The 18,388-nt window shown below is 43.6% G+C and overlaps 1 protein-coding gene across 1 annotated transcript in view; it reads left to right on the top strand.

The window, feature by feature from the left end:
- LOC138285815 (uncharacterized) overlaps positions 1–7,194 on the top strand; it is a 569,249-nt gene extending 562,055 nt beyond the window's left edge. The window contains exon 13 of the mRNA XM_069226216.1: positions 6,894–7,194. Coding sequence (XP_069082317.1) covers positions 6,894–6,993 — 100 coding nt within the window. The 3' untranslated portion in view covers positions 6,994–7,194. The remainder of the gene's footprint in view (positions 1–6,893) is intronic.
- Positions 7,195–18,388: the final 11,194 nt, after the last annotated feature.

The raw sequence follows: 18,388 nt of genomic DNA, 5'->3' as shown, positions 1-18,388 counted from the left end.
TGGGTAGGCTGGGTGCTCTATAGTGGTAGTCCACTGTCCTTGTCGGCAGGCTCAGGCTAAGCACACAAATGTGGGGTTGCGATTCTTCTTAGCTGTTCCCTACAGTTTAAGGTGCCCAAGTCGTGGTCCGACCTGGATGGTCGATACATTCTTACCAAACTCAAACTCGGAGAATGTACACTTTGCATTGGGTCCATGTATGCCCCTATGGGCTCTAGGCATTCCTTCTTTCTACGTTTAAACTGTCTCTTGACGGAGATCGGAGCCTCCCAATACCTCCTAGGTGGAGACTGGAACCTGGCTCGTGACCCGGTTCTTGATAGAACGGGCAGATCGGATATCGACAACAATGTGGACAGAGCACTAGGGAAAGACTTAATATCGGACCATGGGCTGGTAGATCACTGGTGCCTTTCGCATCAGCTTGACCGGGAGTACATTTTTATATCACCGGTCCAGGGGACACAGTCCCGGTTGGACTACTTTCTCATTTCCCATAAACTTGCTCCCATCTATACCCCCGAAACGGAAGCGGACCACAACAGACTTGCTGTGTTTTTTGAGGAGGCCCAGATCCCAAGTCTCACCGTGGAGGGCAGAGGGCTACTGGGGGGAGAGATCAGCAAGGAGGAGATAATGCAAGCCATATCCAACTTACCCTACGACAAGGCTCCTGGGGAAGGTGGATTCCCAGCAGAATATTACAAATGGACAGGAGCGGAAACAGTGGATTCCCTCTATGAAGCCTTCTGGGGTATGGAAAGTACAGGCTCTCTGAATCCTATTTCTAATAGGGCATCCATAGTGGTCCTCCCGTAACCAGGGAAGGAACCCTTATTGTGGAGAGCTATCGCCCCATTTCCCTACTCAACGGGGATGTCAAGATACTGGCTAGCGTCTTGGCGGCCTGCCTCAAAAAGGTCATTCCATCCCTTATCCATCACACCCAGGTGGGCTTTGTACCCGGACGGTCCTCCAGGAACCACCTTCGCACCCTAGCACATGGACTCTGGGCCACCAGAGACTCTAGAAAAGAGGCCGTGGCTCTCTCCCTTGATGCTGAGAAAGCCTTCAATAGGATCGAATGGTGGTATCTCTTTGAGACTCTGAAACGCTTCAGTCTGGGAGATGGGTTCATTAACAAAGTCCGTTGGCTGTATGACTCACCCACGGCATAGGTCAATTGTGGGGGATTCCTCTCTGATGTGTTTTCTGTTAAAGGAGGAAGTCGGCAAGGCTGCCTACTGTCATCGCTGCTATTACTTCTGGCAGTTGAGCCTCTAGCAGCTTATATCCAACGGTCACCCCTCATAGCCAGCTCCCCATACCGGGAGGACGTTCCACAATCTACTTATATGTGGGTGAAATATTACTCACACTCACAGACCTTCAATGTTCCCTCCCAGCACTGCGAGCTATCCTGACGGAATTTGAAGCACTATCAGGGTATAAAATAAACTGGAATAAAAGCGAAGCTGTACCCCTTTCCCCGGTGACTAGGAGTGCAGCTATAACGGCCTTCCCAATTTCCTGGAAACAATTCAGGCTTGAATATCTAGGGATCCTCGTCAATAGGGGCTTAGACCAGATGGTGCAAGTTAACCTGGAACCTCTGCTCAACCGAACCAAACGAGATTTTGAAAAATGGTCGGAACTAGGGTTTTCCCTTTGGGGGAGAGTACAGGCTATACGCATGGTTAACTTGCCATGATACACCTATGTGCTAGGGATGTTACCGTTGCTAGTACCTCTGACAATGCTCAGGAAGATAGATACCTGCATACGTAAATTCATATGGTGCTCTGTAAGACCACGGCTTTCCAAAGCTAAACTCATTGCCCAACGGGAATGGGGGATCTGGGATAACCTTCAGTGGAAAACTATGCACTGGCGCTACACCTCTCGCAGCTGGCCTTCATGCTTCCGGGTGTACCAGACCCACCCCTGTGGGTAAAGGCAGAACGAGCACTCTCACATATGCCACCGGGCGTGGATGGGCTTTATGGCACAACAGCTCCCCTGGCCCAACCCATTCATCCAATGATGCAGGCCATGCTACACTCTTGGCGCTGGGCTCACCATCTTTTAGGTGTGGATCCTCGGATTCATACACATGCACCGCTCTGGGGCAATGCCGGTTTCCTAATAGGTGGATAAGTGATTGACTGGGAGGACTGGGGCATTAAGGGCATCTTATCTATTGATCAACTCCTAGATAATAAGATGCTGAAGCCGTTCCCGGTGTTACAAGCTGAATCTGGGCTCCGTAGCCAATCTTCTTGGCAATACCGACAGCTCTCACATTGCCTTCAGGGCTGTTTGGGGACCCACCTATGGACCCTACAGCATTCACCGGTGCTTGAGTATTTACAAACCCGGGGTTCCTTCCGAGGAATGTCGTCGGGGCTGCACAATCTACTAAATCTGCACTTATTCTCAATGCCCCTTCTAACCTCCCTCAGGGCCAAATAGCAAACCTGATTACAGGTAGAATATGATATGCAAGAGTGGCCTCCCTATTAGAGGCACGGGAACGGGGGCTCTGGAGGCACAAATGAAATTCTATCTTTTCAAAGCCCTACATGACTGGTACTGTACACCCCAGAATCTTAGAACAGCAGAACTATTGCCCCACGCCACTTGCTAGCACTGCCTCCACCCACATTGCGACTTACTACATGTACTCTGTGACTGTCAAATATACAGCCATGCTGGGAGGCAGTTGGGGTTACGGTGAGGGGGTCTTGCCAATACCGCCTTCTCTTCTGAGAACCCTGCTCCTTTTGCACGACAGGGCGATATCCAACACATGTCCTGCACACAACTCTGCCTCTTGCATACGGCACTGGCCATGGCTAAGATCGGTATTCTTTGACACTGGCACGCAGTATTGCCCCCTCACATGATGAATGGCTGTCAGCAATGTTCCAAACAGCTGCCCATGAACCTATTATTTATAACCTACAGGATAGGACAGAGGTATTTCTGCAAATGTGGGCCCCTTTCCTCCGGCTAGCAGATAGCGGAACTTCTCACTCATTTCTCTATCCCTTTCTCCCCCACCCCCTCCACCCTTTTCCACCCCCATTTACCCCCCTGGTCACGCTCCCTCGCTCTCTCTCCCTCTCTCTCTCTCTCTTCCGCATTGTATCTCTCCTTCCCCTCTTCTCTATCTCTACCCTCTTCCTACCTTCTTTCACTTTCCCTCTGTCTTGCTCTCTCTCTCTTCATCTCTTTTCTTTTTTCTCTCTTTACCCTTACTGCTTTCTCCCCTTTCTCTCCCCTCATTATTTCTCGATACTGTCCCTCCTATTCTCCTCTTACCTCTCTGCATTTCTTTCTTCCCTCTGACCCTCCTCCCTCTCATCGTTTCTCTTTCTTTCTTTCTTTCTTTCTTTCTTTCTTCTCCTTTCCCAGGAATTTGATTATAATCTCCGTCCCTATCTACTCTTCAAACAATGCACACTCATCTCCTCTAGCTCTATAATGAGATATTAGCTCCCAGCGATTGATATTGTCCCTATGACACACTCACCCTCTTCGTCGTGCTGCTGAATCCCTCTGCGATCCCCACATACCAAGGGTTCTGGACCTGTCAATGATATCTCCTCCCTACCACTGGGCGAGCAAACTAGTGATCCCTCGGGTCAGGTGTCCCTATGAGTTTTGGTGTTGAGCCTTGCTCTGTTCCTCCGCCTGCAGTTGGCATTGTCATCTCCTGGTACCTTTCCTTTACCGCGGCTGGCAAAGCTGTGGCCTTACACAAGCAATCATATACGACCACGCCCATACTGTTCAGTTCTTGTAAAATCATAGCACTGTATGTCTCTGCTGAGGTTCCGGTTATTGCTCATGTTCTGGGATTACTACTAGAGGAGGCTTGTTATGTTCCTTTCTAATGTCAATGTCATGCATGACGCTGTTTTCCTGTTTATAATTTTCAATAAAGAATTGCAAAACAAAAGAAAGTGTACACTAAAGGAGATGATGCATGGAACATTGAGGTGTGTGGTAATACAAGCCTTTTGGTTAGTTACAACTGCAGGGAGGGTGGACCCTGATGGGAGTTATGATGCTGCGGCTGTAACAACAAATCTAAGATGTAGGAAAGACCTTACCTTCTACCCAGACCATATAGCAGCAATTCGCCCCACTCCCCAACCCTGTGCAAAGATTTACTCATGTTAAGCTTTGTCCAAGTAAATCCCCGTACTAGTACTAAGCCAGAATTTCTGAATTAGAAAAGTGGTTTTACATTTGTAAATAAAGTTGTTTGCTCATGTAAATGAGACTGAAATATGGATATAGCTTTGAGAATAGTATCAGCTTTGCTTCATGCTTCAAATCCAGTAGTATCTATGATTCCAGAAGTGTTTTGAGATAATTTTCACCTGTATTTCCTAAAATGCATAATGTCCATGCAGTAAGTATCCTATCTTTAGTTAACTTTGCAAATGGCGAAGCATGTTAACCATAAGATTCTTTCATCCACTACACTTTACTACAGTTGACTTTCCTTCCTCATAATCCACTATCTCTCTGCAGACTTCAACACAGTGGCTATTTTTCCTTTCTCAAAAACCTTTTGCCCCTTCGAAAATCCAGTATGGCACCAAGGGCCTGATTTAGAACTCGGCGGACGGCATACTCTGTCACAACAGTGACGGATATCCTGTCTGCCAAAATCTAAATCCCATCGGATGGAATGGGATTTATATTTCGGCGGATGTGATGTCTGTCACTGTTGTGATGGAGTGACCCATCCGCCGAGTTCTAAATCAGGCGCTAAGCTGGTACACAGCCTACCTCTCAGACCACTTCCTCTGCAGACCCAAGTGTTCCACCTCCACTAACACACCTTATCCACTGGTGTCTCCCAGGGCTCAGTCCCTGGTCCTCTGTGTTCCCTACACCACCTTTCACAATACCTTTCCTGAACGCCTTCACTGACACCACTACCTGACCCTCCTCCTTCGGACAAGAACCTTGGAGTTCACTGCTACTACACCCGGGTGAGACCATTCGACCACAGGTATTAAGTAGTGCACTCAAGGCCTCACGCCATAATCTTGTTGAATTACACAAAACAATTTACAATCAATCCATGTCAGGCCTAATGATATATCACAGGCATTTATGTTATTGATGCATGTACCAGCATGTGATGTTTACCACCCCGCCATCCCCTACTCATCTCCGCCGTGGCACCTTCTCACTAGTGACTGCTTCACATTTAGGAGGAGACAGAAAGTATGCAAGAAGCCCAAAGAATAAGTAAAGTGAGAATGACGTTAGATAGGCCATGCACATACAAATGGCAGGAGGGAGTCAGCTGGGGGTGACTTCCTAGAAGCACAGTCCAACCCTATCCCAAAAAAGAAACATTAATGGCATCAGTGCAAAAACATAGCTGCATATTCGTGCACTCATTTCAAAAGCAAGATATAGAATCCTGTGTGGTCCGCTTTTAAAAGCTAGTTTTATGTGGTGGCTTTATATGGAGCTTATTTTTGCTACTTCCTTGTTAGTTTTATCATTCCCGCATTCCCCATATACTTTGTTTTGTAGTTTCCCTACACTCTATAACAGTTACTAAAGCACACACATTGATTTTGGTGTGAACCTCTTCTCTTTTCTAATAGTTTTCTATGTACAGTGAATGAGCTCTTAAAGCCATTCATTCATTTATCACCGGTTTAAAAAACTCTTCTTTGTGCAAAACCTGAATCCAGCTTGTCAAAAATATCCAACGATTGGTTGGTGTTTCATCCAAAAAGATGATGTGCATTGTTTTCTGAGGAGCAGCGTAGATTTCAATGTAAAGTTGAATCTATTCCACCCAGCCTTAAATTACACCAGAGGAAAAATGCCATTAAGATTGAAATGCCATTACGATTGGTACTGTTAACACCATCTCACAGCCCTGGCTGGGATGGACACTTTCTTAGACTGTAAGTAGTATGCCAATCCGTGGTATCATTTCAGTAAATTCTCATCAACCTCCACACAGAGAGAAAAGCTGGACCGTCACCCACATCGAAATCCAGTAATAAAAGTAATACATTAGGATAGATAGATTTAACCCTTTCTCCTTCTCCTCTCTTGTTGATGTGGAGTGTATACTCCAATTTAAAACACAAAAAACATCTCTGTCTTGTGGTAGAGCCCACCTTGGACTTATTTGGGTCCAGGGTGCGGGATACCCGATGCTGAAGCATGCCACATTTCGATGTGGGTGAGGGTCCTGCTTTTCCCAGAGAGGTCTCTGTGGGGATTGATGAGCATTTTTGAGACAGTAGTGGAACCCTTTTGATGTGGCTTTACATAGGATGGGAGGACAAGGGTTTAACTTTCTTTACCTCTCGCCCTTAGGCGTTTTAGATACCATTTCAGTGAAAACATGGGGATAAAGACATGGCACGGCATCACATGTCTTTTTAACACAGATAACTTCCTTTTAACCGACATGTAGGCAAAATTATAGCTCCATTGACCATGATGATGATCCATAGTACTTTTTAAAGAAATATTTATTTAGAAACTCTAAGTCATAGCATGATAGTACATAAACAGTGAGCAACTAGACGTACAAACATTCAGATCAAAATTTTGAAGGTATACATAGAAATCGAAATTCATAGTGGGAAAATGAGAAACGCTATAAGGCAGTGTACAAGATTTGCAAGAAACCCTGATGTAGACGTAGCAATTGCATCCCATATGGACTCATATATGATGGTCCCATTGCCTCTGTTTCACTGTCCCATTCCTGGGTAAAGATGTTTTACAATAAATAATGTGGAACGGATTGTAATGGTCATATTTTTCTGCTTCGTTAGAATAGACCAATCTGCGAGATATAAACTAAATGGAATTGTTTTGTTTTTTTGCAGCTGGATAACAGCTTTGAAAATGTCAATCAGTAAATGGCTGCCTTTACACCAAGCAATTCAAGACTTCATGAACCGACCCTTAGAGGAAACCAGAATGTGAAGGAAAAGTCAATTATTAGGCATTTTATTGGCTGTGGCGATGAACCAACTGTATTTATTTAAGGCACCATGTTCTGCACGGGCACATCAATGCTAAGGCATTCAACAGACGCTTATGCATAGCACTTTACAAAGTACTTTCTACAACAATCCAAAAAGACTACAAATCAAATAGAAAAATAAAATAAAATGTGTTTTTTTACCTGGTGTTTGCCAGTCGTCTTTTATATATTACCTTGCCTCGAAGACATATATAAAGGGACTCCCCCATAGTGGTATGACTTTTTATTGACAGCAGCCTGATCAGCTGTTCTATCAAAGCAATGCCTCTGAAGTTTAGATCTAACCTTGTCTTTCAAGACTACAGATGATGAGGAAGTGGCGTCAAATCACTTCTTTTTCCAGTCACTTCCTATTGTAATTCATATTGTGTTCATATGTATCTAAGTGTGAAAGAAAGTAGTTGCCAGCAGTAGGGCCTCTGTGGGGGACGGGAGGGGGTCCTAATGCCCCACCATCTGCAATAGCCATAGTCAGCAAAAGCAAACACTACCCCCTCAGCCTGGGAGCAACAATTCTGTGCCTATTTACATTTCACGTTTAGCTTACTGTTTCATTTTCTAAGAGTATTTGCTTTTCCCAAGATGATATGTTTCTCTAGTTTTTATGAAAAATATGAATCATTTATAGTGCGAAAAGGGGCGCTCGAATGTAGCTGTATGAGTTCAGGTTGTGGGTGGGCCACAAAGAAGAGCTGTGGAGTTCAGACTCAACATATTCCGAATTGCACACAATGCCTGCCTGTGGGCCATAAAGGGGTTCTGAATGCTTTATTATCCAGTCATTCACCTCTCTGAAAAGCTGCAAAGCACACAGAACAATAGTGAGGTGTGTCAGTTGTAATTGTGATTATATGCAAAAGTGTGAGAAGGAGGCACTCCTCGTAACAATATTAACAGTTGTAAATTAAAGGAAATGCAGAGACATACTTATTAATGTTTTCATGAATGCAAGGCAGAAAGCAACGTTGCACGAAAAGAAGTGAGCCGAAATTCGCCATATCTATTATAATATCATACCACATATTAAGATATGGCATTCTACTGCTCCCACCTAATGCTGGCGCACTGTGCACAGCCTAGCACCAATGTGGGAACCCTTGCACCATAATGCAAGGGAGCCTGTAATACGGGCAGAATTGATTTTGTGTTGTAGTGCAGGAAGGCAAACCTTCCTGCACAAAAACAATCAATTCAAAGAGACATTTTCTTTTTTCTATGTGTGATGTAGAATGAATCACACATGGAAAGAGGCAATAACAAAGAGAAATAAAAGCTGCTCTGTTGTGTTACATTTCTTTAACAAGTCATGAAAGGCAGCTCAAATGACCCCTTGCATTTCTTTGTAAATCTTACTGATGCCTTTGGGTTGTCCCTGCATGGCCTTGCACTACACAAGGACAACACAAAGGCTTAGTAAATATGGCCCTCAGTGCGTACAGCTGAGTGGGTGTGTTGTGTGTGTGAGGAGGTTTGGTGAAGTGAAGGAGTTGGAAAGAAGTACATACTGGACAGAGTAAAAAGAGGGTGCTTATAGGAGGCTGGCCCTCTATGTATTGTGCAAAACATTGTACAATGTGCAAAGGCTCTGGGAAACCACACGTTGATTTACATAGGTAAAAACTAGACCACCTAAGGCTCTAATTTTTATGGTAGCTTGGTTGAACAGTTAGGCAAATCTTGGAGAAGTGCAAAGCTTTTGCTGTTTTCATAGTATCAATAAATGAAAACACACAATCAAAAGAATAACTCAAGACCAATTTACAAAAATACTTCAGGTTTTTATAACATTTTTAATACCAAGATCATCAAAATCGGGTAAGTACTTTTAAATTTATGCATTTTCAAAGTTTAGAAAATGTCTTAGTTTTGTTCGGAATTACGCACCATGGGACTCAGAAGGGAGAAATACTTTAAAAATACATATAAAATCAGGCAATGTGCTTCCAACGTCTCTTCTTGGTTGTAGGTCAAGGTCATCGGTGGGCCCTATGGACCAGCTGGAGAAGTTTGGGCAGTTCCCGGTTTTGGTGGGAGCAGCTGCAGAAACTCTTTAAAGCTTGTGCAAGGCCACTGGGGGGACCACTTGGAAAAACACTGCACAGGTAGACTTAAAGGTGAGTCCAGTGAGTCCCCTTGGAGTGTTGTGGTTGCAAGGGGTAGGGGACCCTTAGAACACAGCTGCATCTTCGATGAAGGGCACAGGGCGGATGGGTGCAGAGAGAATCTATGAGCCAAGAGCTGTGCGCAAAGGTGCCCTTGGAAGCAAGAGGTAGGTCACTTTGAGGGTTGCTTGAAGGTCAGCAGGGTCACTCTGGTGGGAGCTCTTCGTGTTTTCGGAAGTTTCTGAAGTCCTGTAGCTTCCTCCTGGTCCTCTTGCAGTCCAGAGCGGACTGTCCTTCTGGGTGTCTGACATTGGTGATCCAGTATCGCTGGCTATTGCATGGTTCAGCCACTGGAGGTCACAGTGGCACTAAACTTGGAACACTTTCAGGATTCATACTCTGGGCCTCCCAGGTGAAATTTGGTCCAGTTGTTCTGTCCAGTTCCTTGGACAGCAGCCAGTTAGTGAACTTGACTTCACTGGCTTTCCGGTCTTTGATGGAAAAGAGTGATGCGTTGACTCTGAAGGGAGATCTTCAGTGATTTTTAGAAGAGTGGAGCTCCTCTGGAGGTTTTTAGAGTCTCTCAGATGTCCTTGCAACCCCTCAGCAGCGATTGTCGAGTCCTGGGTGCAGCAGGCAGGGTTTGGCACCGCTTTCTTGATGCAGCAGGACTTCTGTTCTTGAGCCTTGGGTGTTCTTTTTTGCTGGTCTTCTTGTGTCCTTGGAATCTGAATCTCTGGTCCAGGTGTGCCCACTAAATATGGTATTTTGTTTCTGGTCTTCTTGTCTCCTTAGAATCTGAACCTCTGGTTTAGGAGTGCCCACTATATACCCTCTTTAGTGGGCGTTTAGGGGAGTACCTAGCAGTGACCAATGTTTCATATACCTTAGGGTGGCAACACCCACTATGTGACCACTTTCTGTTGGCAGAGGTCACTTCCCTATCTCTGATAAGCTATTTTCCTACCATGCAAGATGGACGAAAATTAAATGGAGGGGTCACCTTGCATGTAACACTTTAGGGATGGTGCAAGCTGGTGGTGGCCAATCCTCCTGGCCCTTTTGTGCTTTCCTGCTGTTGCTTCCACCAAAGGTGGGGGTTTGCAACAGGAGCGGCCATCTGCTGGCCTGGGGGTTGAGTTTCAAAGGTGGTAGGCCCTTTGAAGCTCACTAGCAGGGCAGTGCACATTCCTGAGAAGGGAGATGTGACAGCTCTACCCAGGAAGGTCTTTCTTCTGGGACCCAGGCTCACCCCAAGGTTCCAGAATCTTCTCTGGTGCTGCAGGTTGGTTGTGACTGCCGAGCACCATTGTGCAGCAGTTGCAGGGCAGAAGATGTTTTTCCTCATGGAAGTTGTTTTTCTCTTCCTTCCGTACAAAGTCAGACACTGCTGGAATATTCTATGTGGGAAGCAGACTCGATAAGCGCTCAAAAGGCTGGGGCTGTTTTTACCAGAGGAATGTATTAATCTGTATAAGAACAAGCATGGGAGTCTAGCCAGCTTGTATGGGTGTTTTTGATGTAGGAAAAGTACAGCCAGCATTTAGTTTTATAACAGAAAGGAGAGGGCTCTCGAATTCTCTCCTTGAGCTTGTTTCAGGTATAAAAGACAGGGAGACTTGGCTCTCAGACAGGAGCTCGTCTGTGGAACGGACACGTTGCCCAGGATCTACTTGTGATCCTGATTGGGTCTCCTGGCTCACTGATTTGATGGCTTCTCCAGGTGCCCTGGTGAGGATGATGACTTTAACTCAATTGGTGAAGTATTTTTAATCTTGATTAGCTCACATATACATGCTCTGTTGATTCAATGCACATTTCTTTTTAACTTTTGACCACTTGATATATTAATTTATCTTTGCATATACACATGTTCTGCTGCACTTGAGTTATATGCTTATTCTCATATATTTGTATGGCCTTTATTTGATATGTGGGAAGTGCCTTAATACATTAATTATTCAGACTAAGAGTGCTGAATTTGTTGACATTGTGTCCTTTTAGTTTAAGGGAAAGCAATACATTTTAGCGTCATTTGCAGGATACAAAGTAAAAGATTAAGGTGAAAAATGTTTGGGAAAAAGACAAAGGCAGTTTCCCAAATCCCATATGAAATACTGTGGTGAAAAACAGCCCCTTACAGTATGCTTGTGCATGAGTGGTCTCACTGTGCTGGCTTGAGTGAAAACTGAAATGCATGTACGGCAGTTGCAGAGCCAGCAGATGTATTGGCTTGTTTGCAGAAAGTGCCAGCAGAAAAAGGAAAAGAACTGAGCACATTAGGATGGAGAGGCTGGGTCCTCTTTTGTGCTTATCATAAAATGCATTAGAAATGTGCTCAGTTACAACAGGAACATGAGCAGATGGAAAAGCAATTAGTAGAACCCAAAAATACTTCCACAGTGGTATCATGTCAGAATAAATTGTTAGACTATTTGCAAACTTATCAAACTGTGGCTGAGAGAGCTACAGTGCAGGTGGTGCAGTACAAATACAAGAAGAGACAGGGAAGAAGTTAATAAAAGGAAGGTTCATTTAGCTATTGCTAAGGAAGAAGCGGATAGACTGTAATCATGAGGAATGGGATGGTAATATTTGGGATTCTTCTGAGTTTTCTGATTCTAGGGAAGAGTGTTGCCAAAATAGTAGTCAGGGTGAGCCGGAGGACCAAAAGGTCATCCATGCACAGCCCATATTCAGGTGGAAAATACAAGGAGGGTTCGCGATGCACGCTCTGGAAGATTACTCTTAGCAAGAGATTAGTGATATCATGGGCAGGTTACGTTAGAGACCTAAGAAACAATACTTAAGCAGATGGTGTGATTATTTGATACAGGAGCCTCTGATTGATTTTATGCTTAGGAGATGCATCAAAGTTTTGCATACTTAACACTTACCCCATAGTACAGGCAAAATTGAGGGGTTATCAGGATGACAATCAAATTAGTCTGTTACAATTAGCGGTTCAGGTACATAATCAAAAATACTGTATGGAGTCAGAAAGGCCACCAAATGATAAACCCTGGTATACATTGAGAGATGCCATGCAAAGAATTAAGGAAGAAGGTATGAAAATTGCCATCCTCCTAAACGAGGCTCACAATTTGATGGAGTCACCACTGATGGTATCAGTGGGAAAAAATAACTTGTTTGGTTCCCCCAGCTTACAAGTAGGAGATAATGACTCTGCTAATCATTCAGACAGGATGTGAACTAAAAGATATACTTGCAGCTGCAGTGTGCTTTCGAATTGGCAAAGGAGGCCATACAACATGCTTTAGACTTGTGGCCAGTACAGGAAGGAGACATTGAGTTACATGTGACAATTCAGGGGCAATACCCAAAGTAGAGTATGTGGCAAAAACAAAGAAATAAGAGGGTGTCCCTAGGTTTCTGGACCAAAAGATTGCCAGACGCTGGAGAGCAGTACACTCCATTTGAATTTGAGAAACAGTCACTTGTGTTATTGGGCTCTGGTGGATACTGAACAGATGACAGTAGGGCTTTCTGAGACCTGAGATTCCAATAATGCAGTGGGTGATGAGTTCACCCAAAACTCACCAGATAGGGCATTCACAAGAAGCAAGTGTCATTAAGTGGAAATGGTATTCATAGAACAAGGCCCGGGTGGGACCAGTGGGAACTGCAGCCCTGCATGAAAAGGTGACACCGGCCCTGTGGAAGATGAAAAGATGTTACAGGAGATAACAGAGGTAAGAGAGTCTCCAGTGAAGTGGGGTGAGCCATTCTAGAACTTGTCCCCTGAGGACAGGAAGCATGTATGGTTCACCAATGGTTCAGCAAAGTATGTTGGGGCCAAAAGTCATTGGAAGGCAGTGTCATACAATCCAGTGATAAAAAAAAAAGCTGTTTTCCACTACTGGGGAAGAAAGAGTAGTCAGTATGCAGAATTGTATACTGTATATTAAACTTTAAAACATTGGTCTACTGCCAATGGGCTAGCTACCTTGCTCTCCGTGTGGCATGCACATCTCTGGCAAATACAGTTGAAGAAGGTGTGGGGCAAAGAACTGTAGCAGGAAATTTGGGAAATGTTAGAGCAAAGTACAGTCACTCTATTTCATGTAGATTCCCACTGTCCCACTGACTCATTAGAACAGTGGTTTTATTGCCTTGCATATGAAAAAGCCAAAATCTCAGAAGGAGAAGTGGCGACACAGGATTCTGACTTGGTGGGGATGGATAAGTGGGCTCACCAAAAATGTGGACATATAGGAGAGAAGGCCACTAATAGGTGGGCAGAGGTTAGAAAGATGTACATTCCCTTAGACTTGATTAAATCCATAATCATAAGATATCCTATTTGTCAACACACACAGCAGCGATCCGTTCTGCAGACAGTCAGGGGCCAACTGGGGAGAGAAAAGTTGCCAGGACATATATGGCAAATTGATTACATCGGGCCAATACCAATTAGTCAAAGATGTCAATATACATGTACAGTGGTAGATACTTATTCTGGCTATTTGACAGTGTATCCAAGCAAGCGTGCTACCCAGTTTAATAGCAGTAAAGCAGTAGTTTTGTTGATTTTGTATTATGGAATTCCAATTCAGATTCAAAGTGATAACAGATCCCATTTTAAAGGCAAGTTGGTACAAGACTATTGTCCAGCGCACGATATAGAGTGAATGTATCATATTCTATATTACCCACAAGCTGCAGGACTGATTGAGAGAATTAATGGATTGTTGAAGTCTCAGTTGGGGAAATTGTCATATGGATTGTTGAAAAAGTGGAGAGATCACTTAAATGAAGCATTACAAATACTGACAAATAGACGTTTGACAAATGGAGAGGCTCCTTTGATGCAAATGTTAACTCCAGTGTTGCAAATACAACCCCATGTGGCAACCAATACTGTTACTTATTGGGAGGCAATGAAAGTAGCTTTAGCTCCGTATGGAGCAACACTGGAGGATACAGCTCTTGATTTGCATGATTTGAATATTTGCAGACTGAAACCAAGAGATATGATACTCATTGAAACAGGAGTTGGGATACAAATTCCTGCACAGAATTTTGGATTAATTGCTCCTATGTCTCGGCTAGCACTTAAGGGCATTCAAGTGTTGTGGGGAGTGATTGATGCAGACTATCAAGGAGAGATAAAAGTGATATTGTTGAACAATGGAGAGGCTGATTTGATAATACAAGCTGGAGACAGAATTGCTCAAATTGTGATTCTTCCAGTGTCTGGAGGAATAGTCAAAAAGGGGACTGCCCCAGCCTTTCTTACTGTACGTGGGGAGGAAGGCTTTGGCTCCACTGATAAGAACCCCAGTGCCAAGTTGTGGGTAGACTCTCCGAATCGTCCCCCTGAACCAGCAGAAATCATAGCCAAAGGAAAAGACAATATTCTGTTAGTCAGGAAAAGGAAAGTGGGAGCACGTGCCAGCTGATAAATGTTACTTGCGAGAATAAGCATACTAGTATATTTTACAGATCATACTAAGATGTGCCTGTGTGCTGAGTGCGCTGCTTGGAGTGTGTTTGGTCATGTCCGAGTGAGGTTGAGAGGGACCATGGGCCCACAGCTCCGAAGTGATTGACCAACAGCGTCGATCAACACCTCTGCTGCATCAACCTGAAAATGTGTGGACCTACTTGGTGCAGACTATTCTTAACTGGTCGGACCTCTGCATGATGAATATGAAAAGCACTATGGATGTCATTTACACCTGCCTAGTTGCCATAACAACTCCTGTTAGTGTTTTGCTGCAAGTATTTAATTCTGCAAAAGCAGACAGGGCAGTCTAGGAAAGTAACATACAAACGTATCTGTCTTTATATGAATATTGCAGGTTTTGCCAAGAAACCACTGATGATAAGTGGAACTTAACTCAGATGATACTTGCAATGTGACCGCAAGTGAAGCTTGTTATTACCTAACATACAACACCAACAAAATTGGCAAATGAGATCAAATGCACCTTGAAGCGACAACAGTTCCCCCTCAAGAGATTCCGTGGGAACAACAAATCTTATGCCAAACTCGAAAGGACAATATGTGTAAAAATGTAAATAATATTGTGTTCAGTAAGAATGTGGTGTCTGCTGCCAGTCATACTAAGCATGTTAATTTCCCCATTGCATGGTTATTTTCTTGTGGTAATGTCACCTATACCTATATACCAGCAAATATAACAAGAGGGCCATGTAATTTTATGTGTCTAGAACTTATGATGTTTCCATTACAACCAGTATTACATACTTGACACACAAGGGAAACAATGCAGTTTGATGAGGATTGTGACTTGCAAATCAGATTATTGTTTAAAGCCAAATATATAACCTTATGTGCTTCTCTGGTAGGGGTCCTAGGATTAACTATTTATAACTTTTGGTGTTATTAATAAGATAGCATGTTTAATGGTTAAAAATATTAATCACACATTTGTTGCTTTGGCAGAATTATTACTAGATATGCGCAGAACAAGGCAAGCTGCTTTGCAAAATAGAGCAGCAATTGATTATTTGCTTTTAAACATAATCATGGATGTTCAGAACTTGAAGGAATGTGTTGTTTCAACATGTCAGACCATTCTAAATCAATCCAGTCTCATACTGAAGCACTAAATGAACTGTTCATGGGAGTGAAACAAGATGTAGATAGAGGGTGGTGGGACTAGCTATTTCGATGGTTACCTGATTTTGATCAGCTTCTTTCTATTTTAGGTGGGATAAATATGGTAATCTGTGTCATAGTAATGCTATGTTGATGTGTTCAATGAGTGCCCAATCTAACATTCATGATTTGATCTAAGAAAGATGATTTCAAACCAATATGTTATGAGAGTCAAAGAGAGGAGTGTGATGCTATGTAGATTTGACCATCATTTGATCATCTACTCCATCTTGTTGGAGTGACTCCATTTTGTGTCCTGTGGCAGTTGCAGGGCAGCGAAAGTGTTTTTCCTCACAGAAGCTGTTTTTCTCTTCCTTCAATACAAAATCAGACAGTGCTGGAACATACTATGTGGGATGCGGACTCAATGAGATTTCACAAGGCTGAGGCTGTTTTTTTTATCATAGGAATGTAAACATCTGTCTCAGAACAAACATGGGAGTCTGGCCAGCCTCAATTGTTCTTTTTAATGTAGATGAAGTATGGCCAGCATTTAGTTTCATAACAGAGGGAAGGGGGTTTTAGAATCCTCTCTTTGAGCCTCTTTTAAGGTATAAAAGATGGGGAGACTTGGTGCTCAGACAGCAGCTCGCCTGTGGAATGGACACGGTGCCCAAGATCTACTTGTGATCCCAATCGGGTCTCCTGCCTGACTGATCTGAGGGCTCCTCCAGTCGCGCTGGCAAGGATGATGACTTTAACTCAATCCGTGAAGTATTCTAAACCTTGATTATTTAGCTCATGTATACATGCTCTGCTGATGCATTGCACATGTCTTTTTAAGTATTGACCACTTGATATATATATTTATCTTTGTATATACACATGTTCTGCTGCACTTGAGTTATATGCTTACTCTCATATATTTGTATGACCTTTATCTGATATTTGGGAAGTGCCTTAATAAATGCATTATTCACACTAACAGTGCTGAATTGTTTTGGCATTGCGTCCTCTTAGTTTAAGTGAAAACAATACAACCATGCCAGTGGTAGCTTTGCCTGGGTAACCTCTAAGGTGGCCCCTGGGTACATTTTGTAATAAATCAAATACTGGTGTAAGATTGGATTTATCATTCTTAGCTGTTTGATACCAAACAACCCAGGGTACAGAGTAGCCATCATGTAGCTGTGATACTCGTACTGACCCAGTGTTCAGCACATGCAAAATAGCTGCTCTGTCCACTTACTATGTATCAGGTTTTGCAAGGACACAGTAGGGGCATATTGCTCATGCATCTATGCCCACACATACAGCATAGTGCACCCTGCCTTAGGGCTGGAAGGCCTATCAGAAATGTGACTTACCTATATTGCATGCAATGTGTAGTGGACAGGACACACAGGCTGTAGGCCATGTCAAGTTTGCATTTTAGGACTGGACTAGAACACTCAGCCTGCAATGACAGTGCTGGGGGCATCTGTGTGCAGGGTCCATGAGGGTGGCACAATCTGTGCTGCTGCCCTCAGGGGCCTACCCTTAGTACCCCTCTGCGCTGGGTACCTAAGTATGATTTACTAGGGACTTATAGTGGCAGCTAAAGGTGTTGCCAATTGTATCAATACCTTTGCAATTTTAGGGAAAGAACACTGGCACTGGGGGCCTGGTTAGCAGGAACCCAGTGCACTCCAGTCCAAGTTGCATCCGGAAACCAGGCAAAAAGTGAGGAGGTAGGGGTTACTGCAACTGGGTGCCAGTTTCCCACAGTGCTGAAGAGGAAATAGATGAGGTGTGAGCTAAGTAGATTGAATGTTTTCAGAAACATTGGGAGTAAGAGTAAATGCATATTAAAGAGACTGCAGAAGAGATTGATGTGAAGAGGAGAGCAGATGTGATTGAGACACTTTGTAGCCCATAGAACTATCCCTTTCTAAAGTTTAGAGGCACCCCCTGGTTATTTATATCTAAGGATGCTCAAATTAGGATGAGCATGTGGACTCTAGCTATTGCCTTCACAACTGCCTCACTATTTGTCTTATATTTGCCTTCAAGTATTCACATTAATTATCCTGACTAAATAGTTGGTATTTAATATGAACAGCTGATCGGTTCAGTAGGATCTGCAGAATTAAATAGCCCATGTGATCATCATCCCAGAGGCTTAAGGGGCCAGATCGAGCCTTGATGTAAATTAGGAAAAAACTGCCAGGGTATTAACTGGCATCCCCTACCGTTTGCTAGCCTTAGTCTCAGATATGATGAACAGAAACAGAAGTTGAAGAAGGAACTAAGGACACTTTCTATACTTGTTAATTCTTTGCTCGTCTCCAAACATTTAGCAGCAAGTAGGAGGGTGTTGATGGTCAACCAGAAGGGCAAGGTCTGAATCCAGTGATGTCATCTGTGGTGATATCATGTGTGATGTCTCTTTACTAACCGGCGGCATATAAATAAACCAGCATGTATTTGCTTCTGTACTGTGAGTAGAACAAAACCCACACTGGTTAGGGCCAAACAGTTTCTAAAACTCCAGAAGAATATGTAACTGGGTCTTGACTTTCAACAACATTTTTGAAGGATATATGCCATGCATAGTATGTTTGGAATTGGTTACAAGCTTTTCAGATGTGAAAGGCTGCATAC

Source organism: Pleurodeles waltl, chromosome 1_1, assembly GCF_031143425.1.
Source record: "Pleurodeles waltl isolate 20211129_DDA chromosome 1_1, aPleWal1.hap1.20221129, whole genome shotgun sequence".
Taxonomy (NCBI): Eukaryota; Metazoa; Chordata; class Amphibia; order Caudata; family Salamandridae; genus Pleurodeles; species Pleurodeles waltl.
Note: the sequence above shows the minus strand (reverse complement) of the source record. Positions and strands in the feature narration are given on the sequence as shown.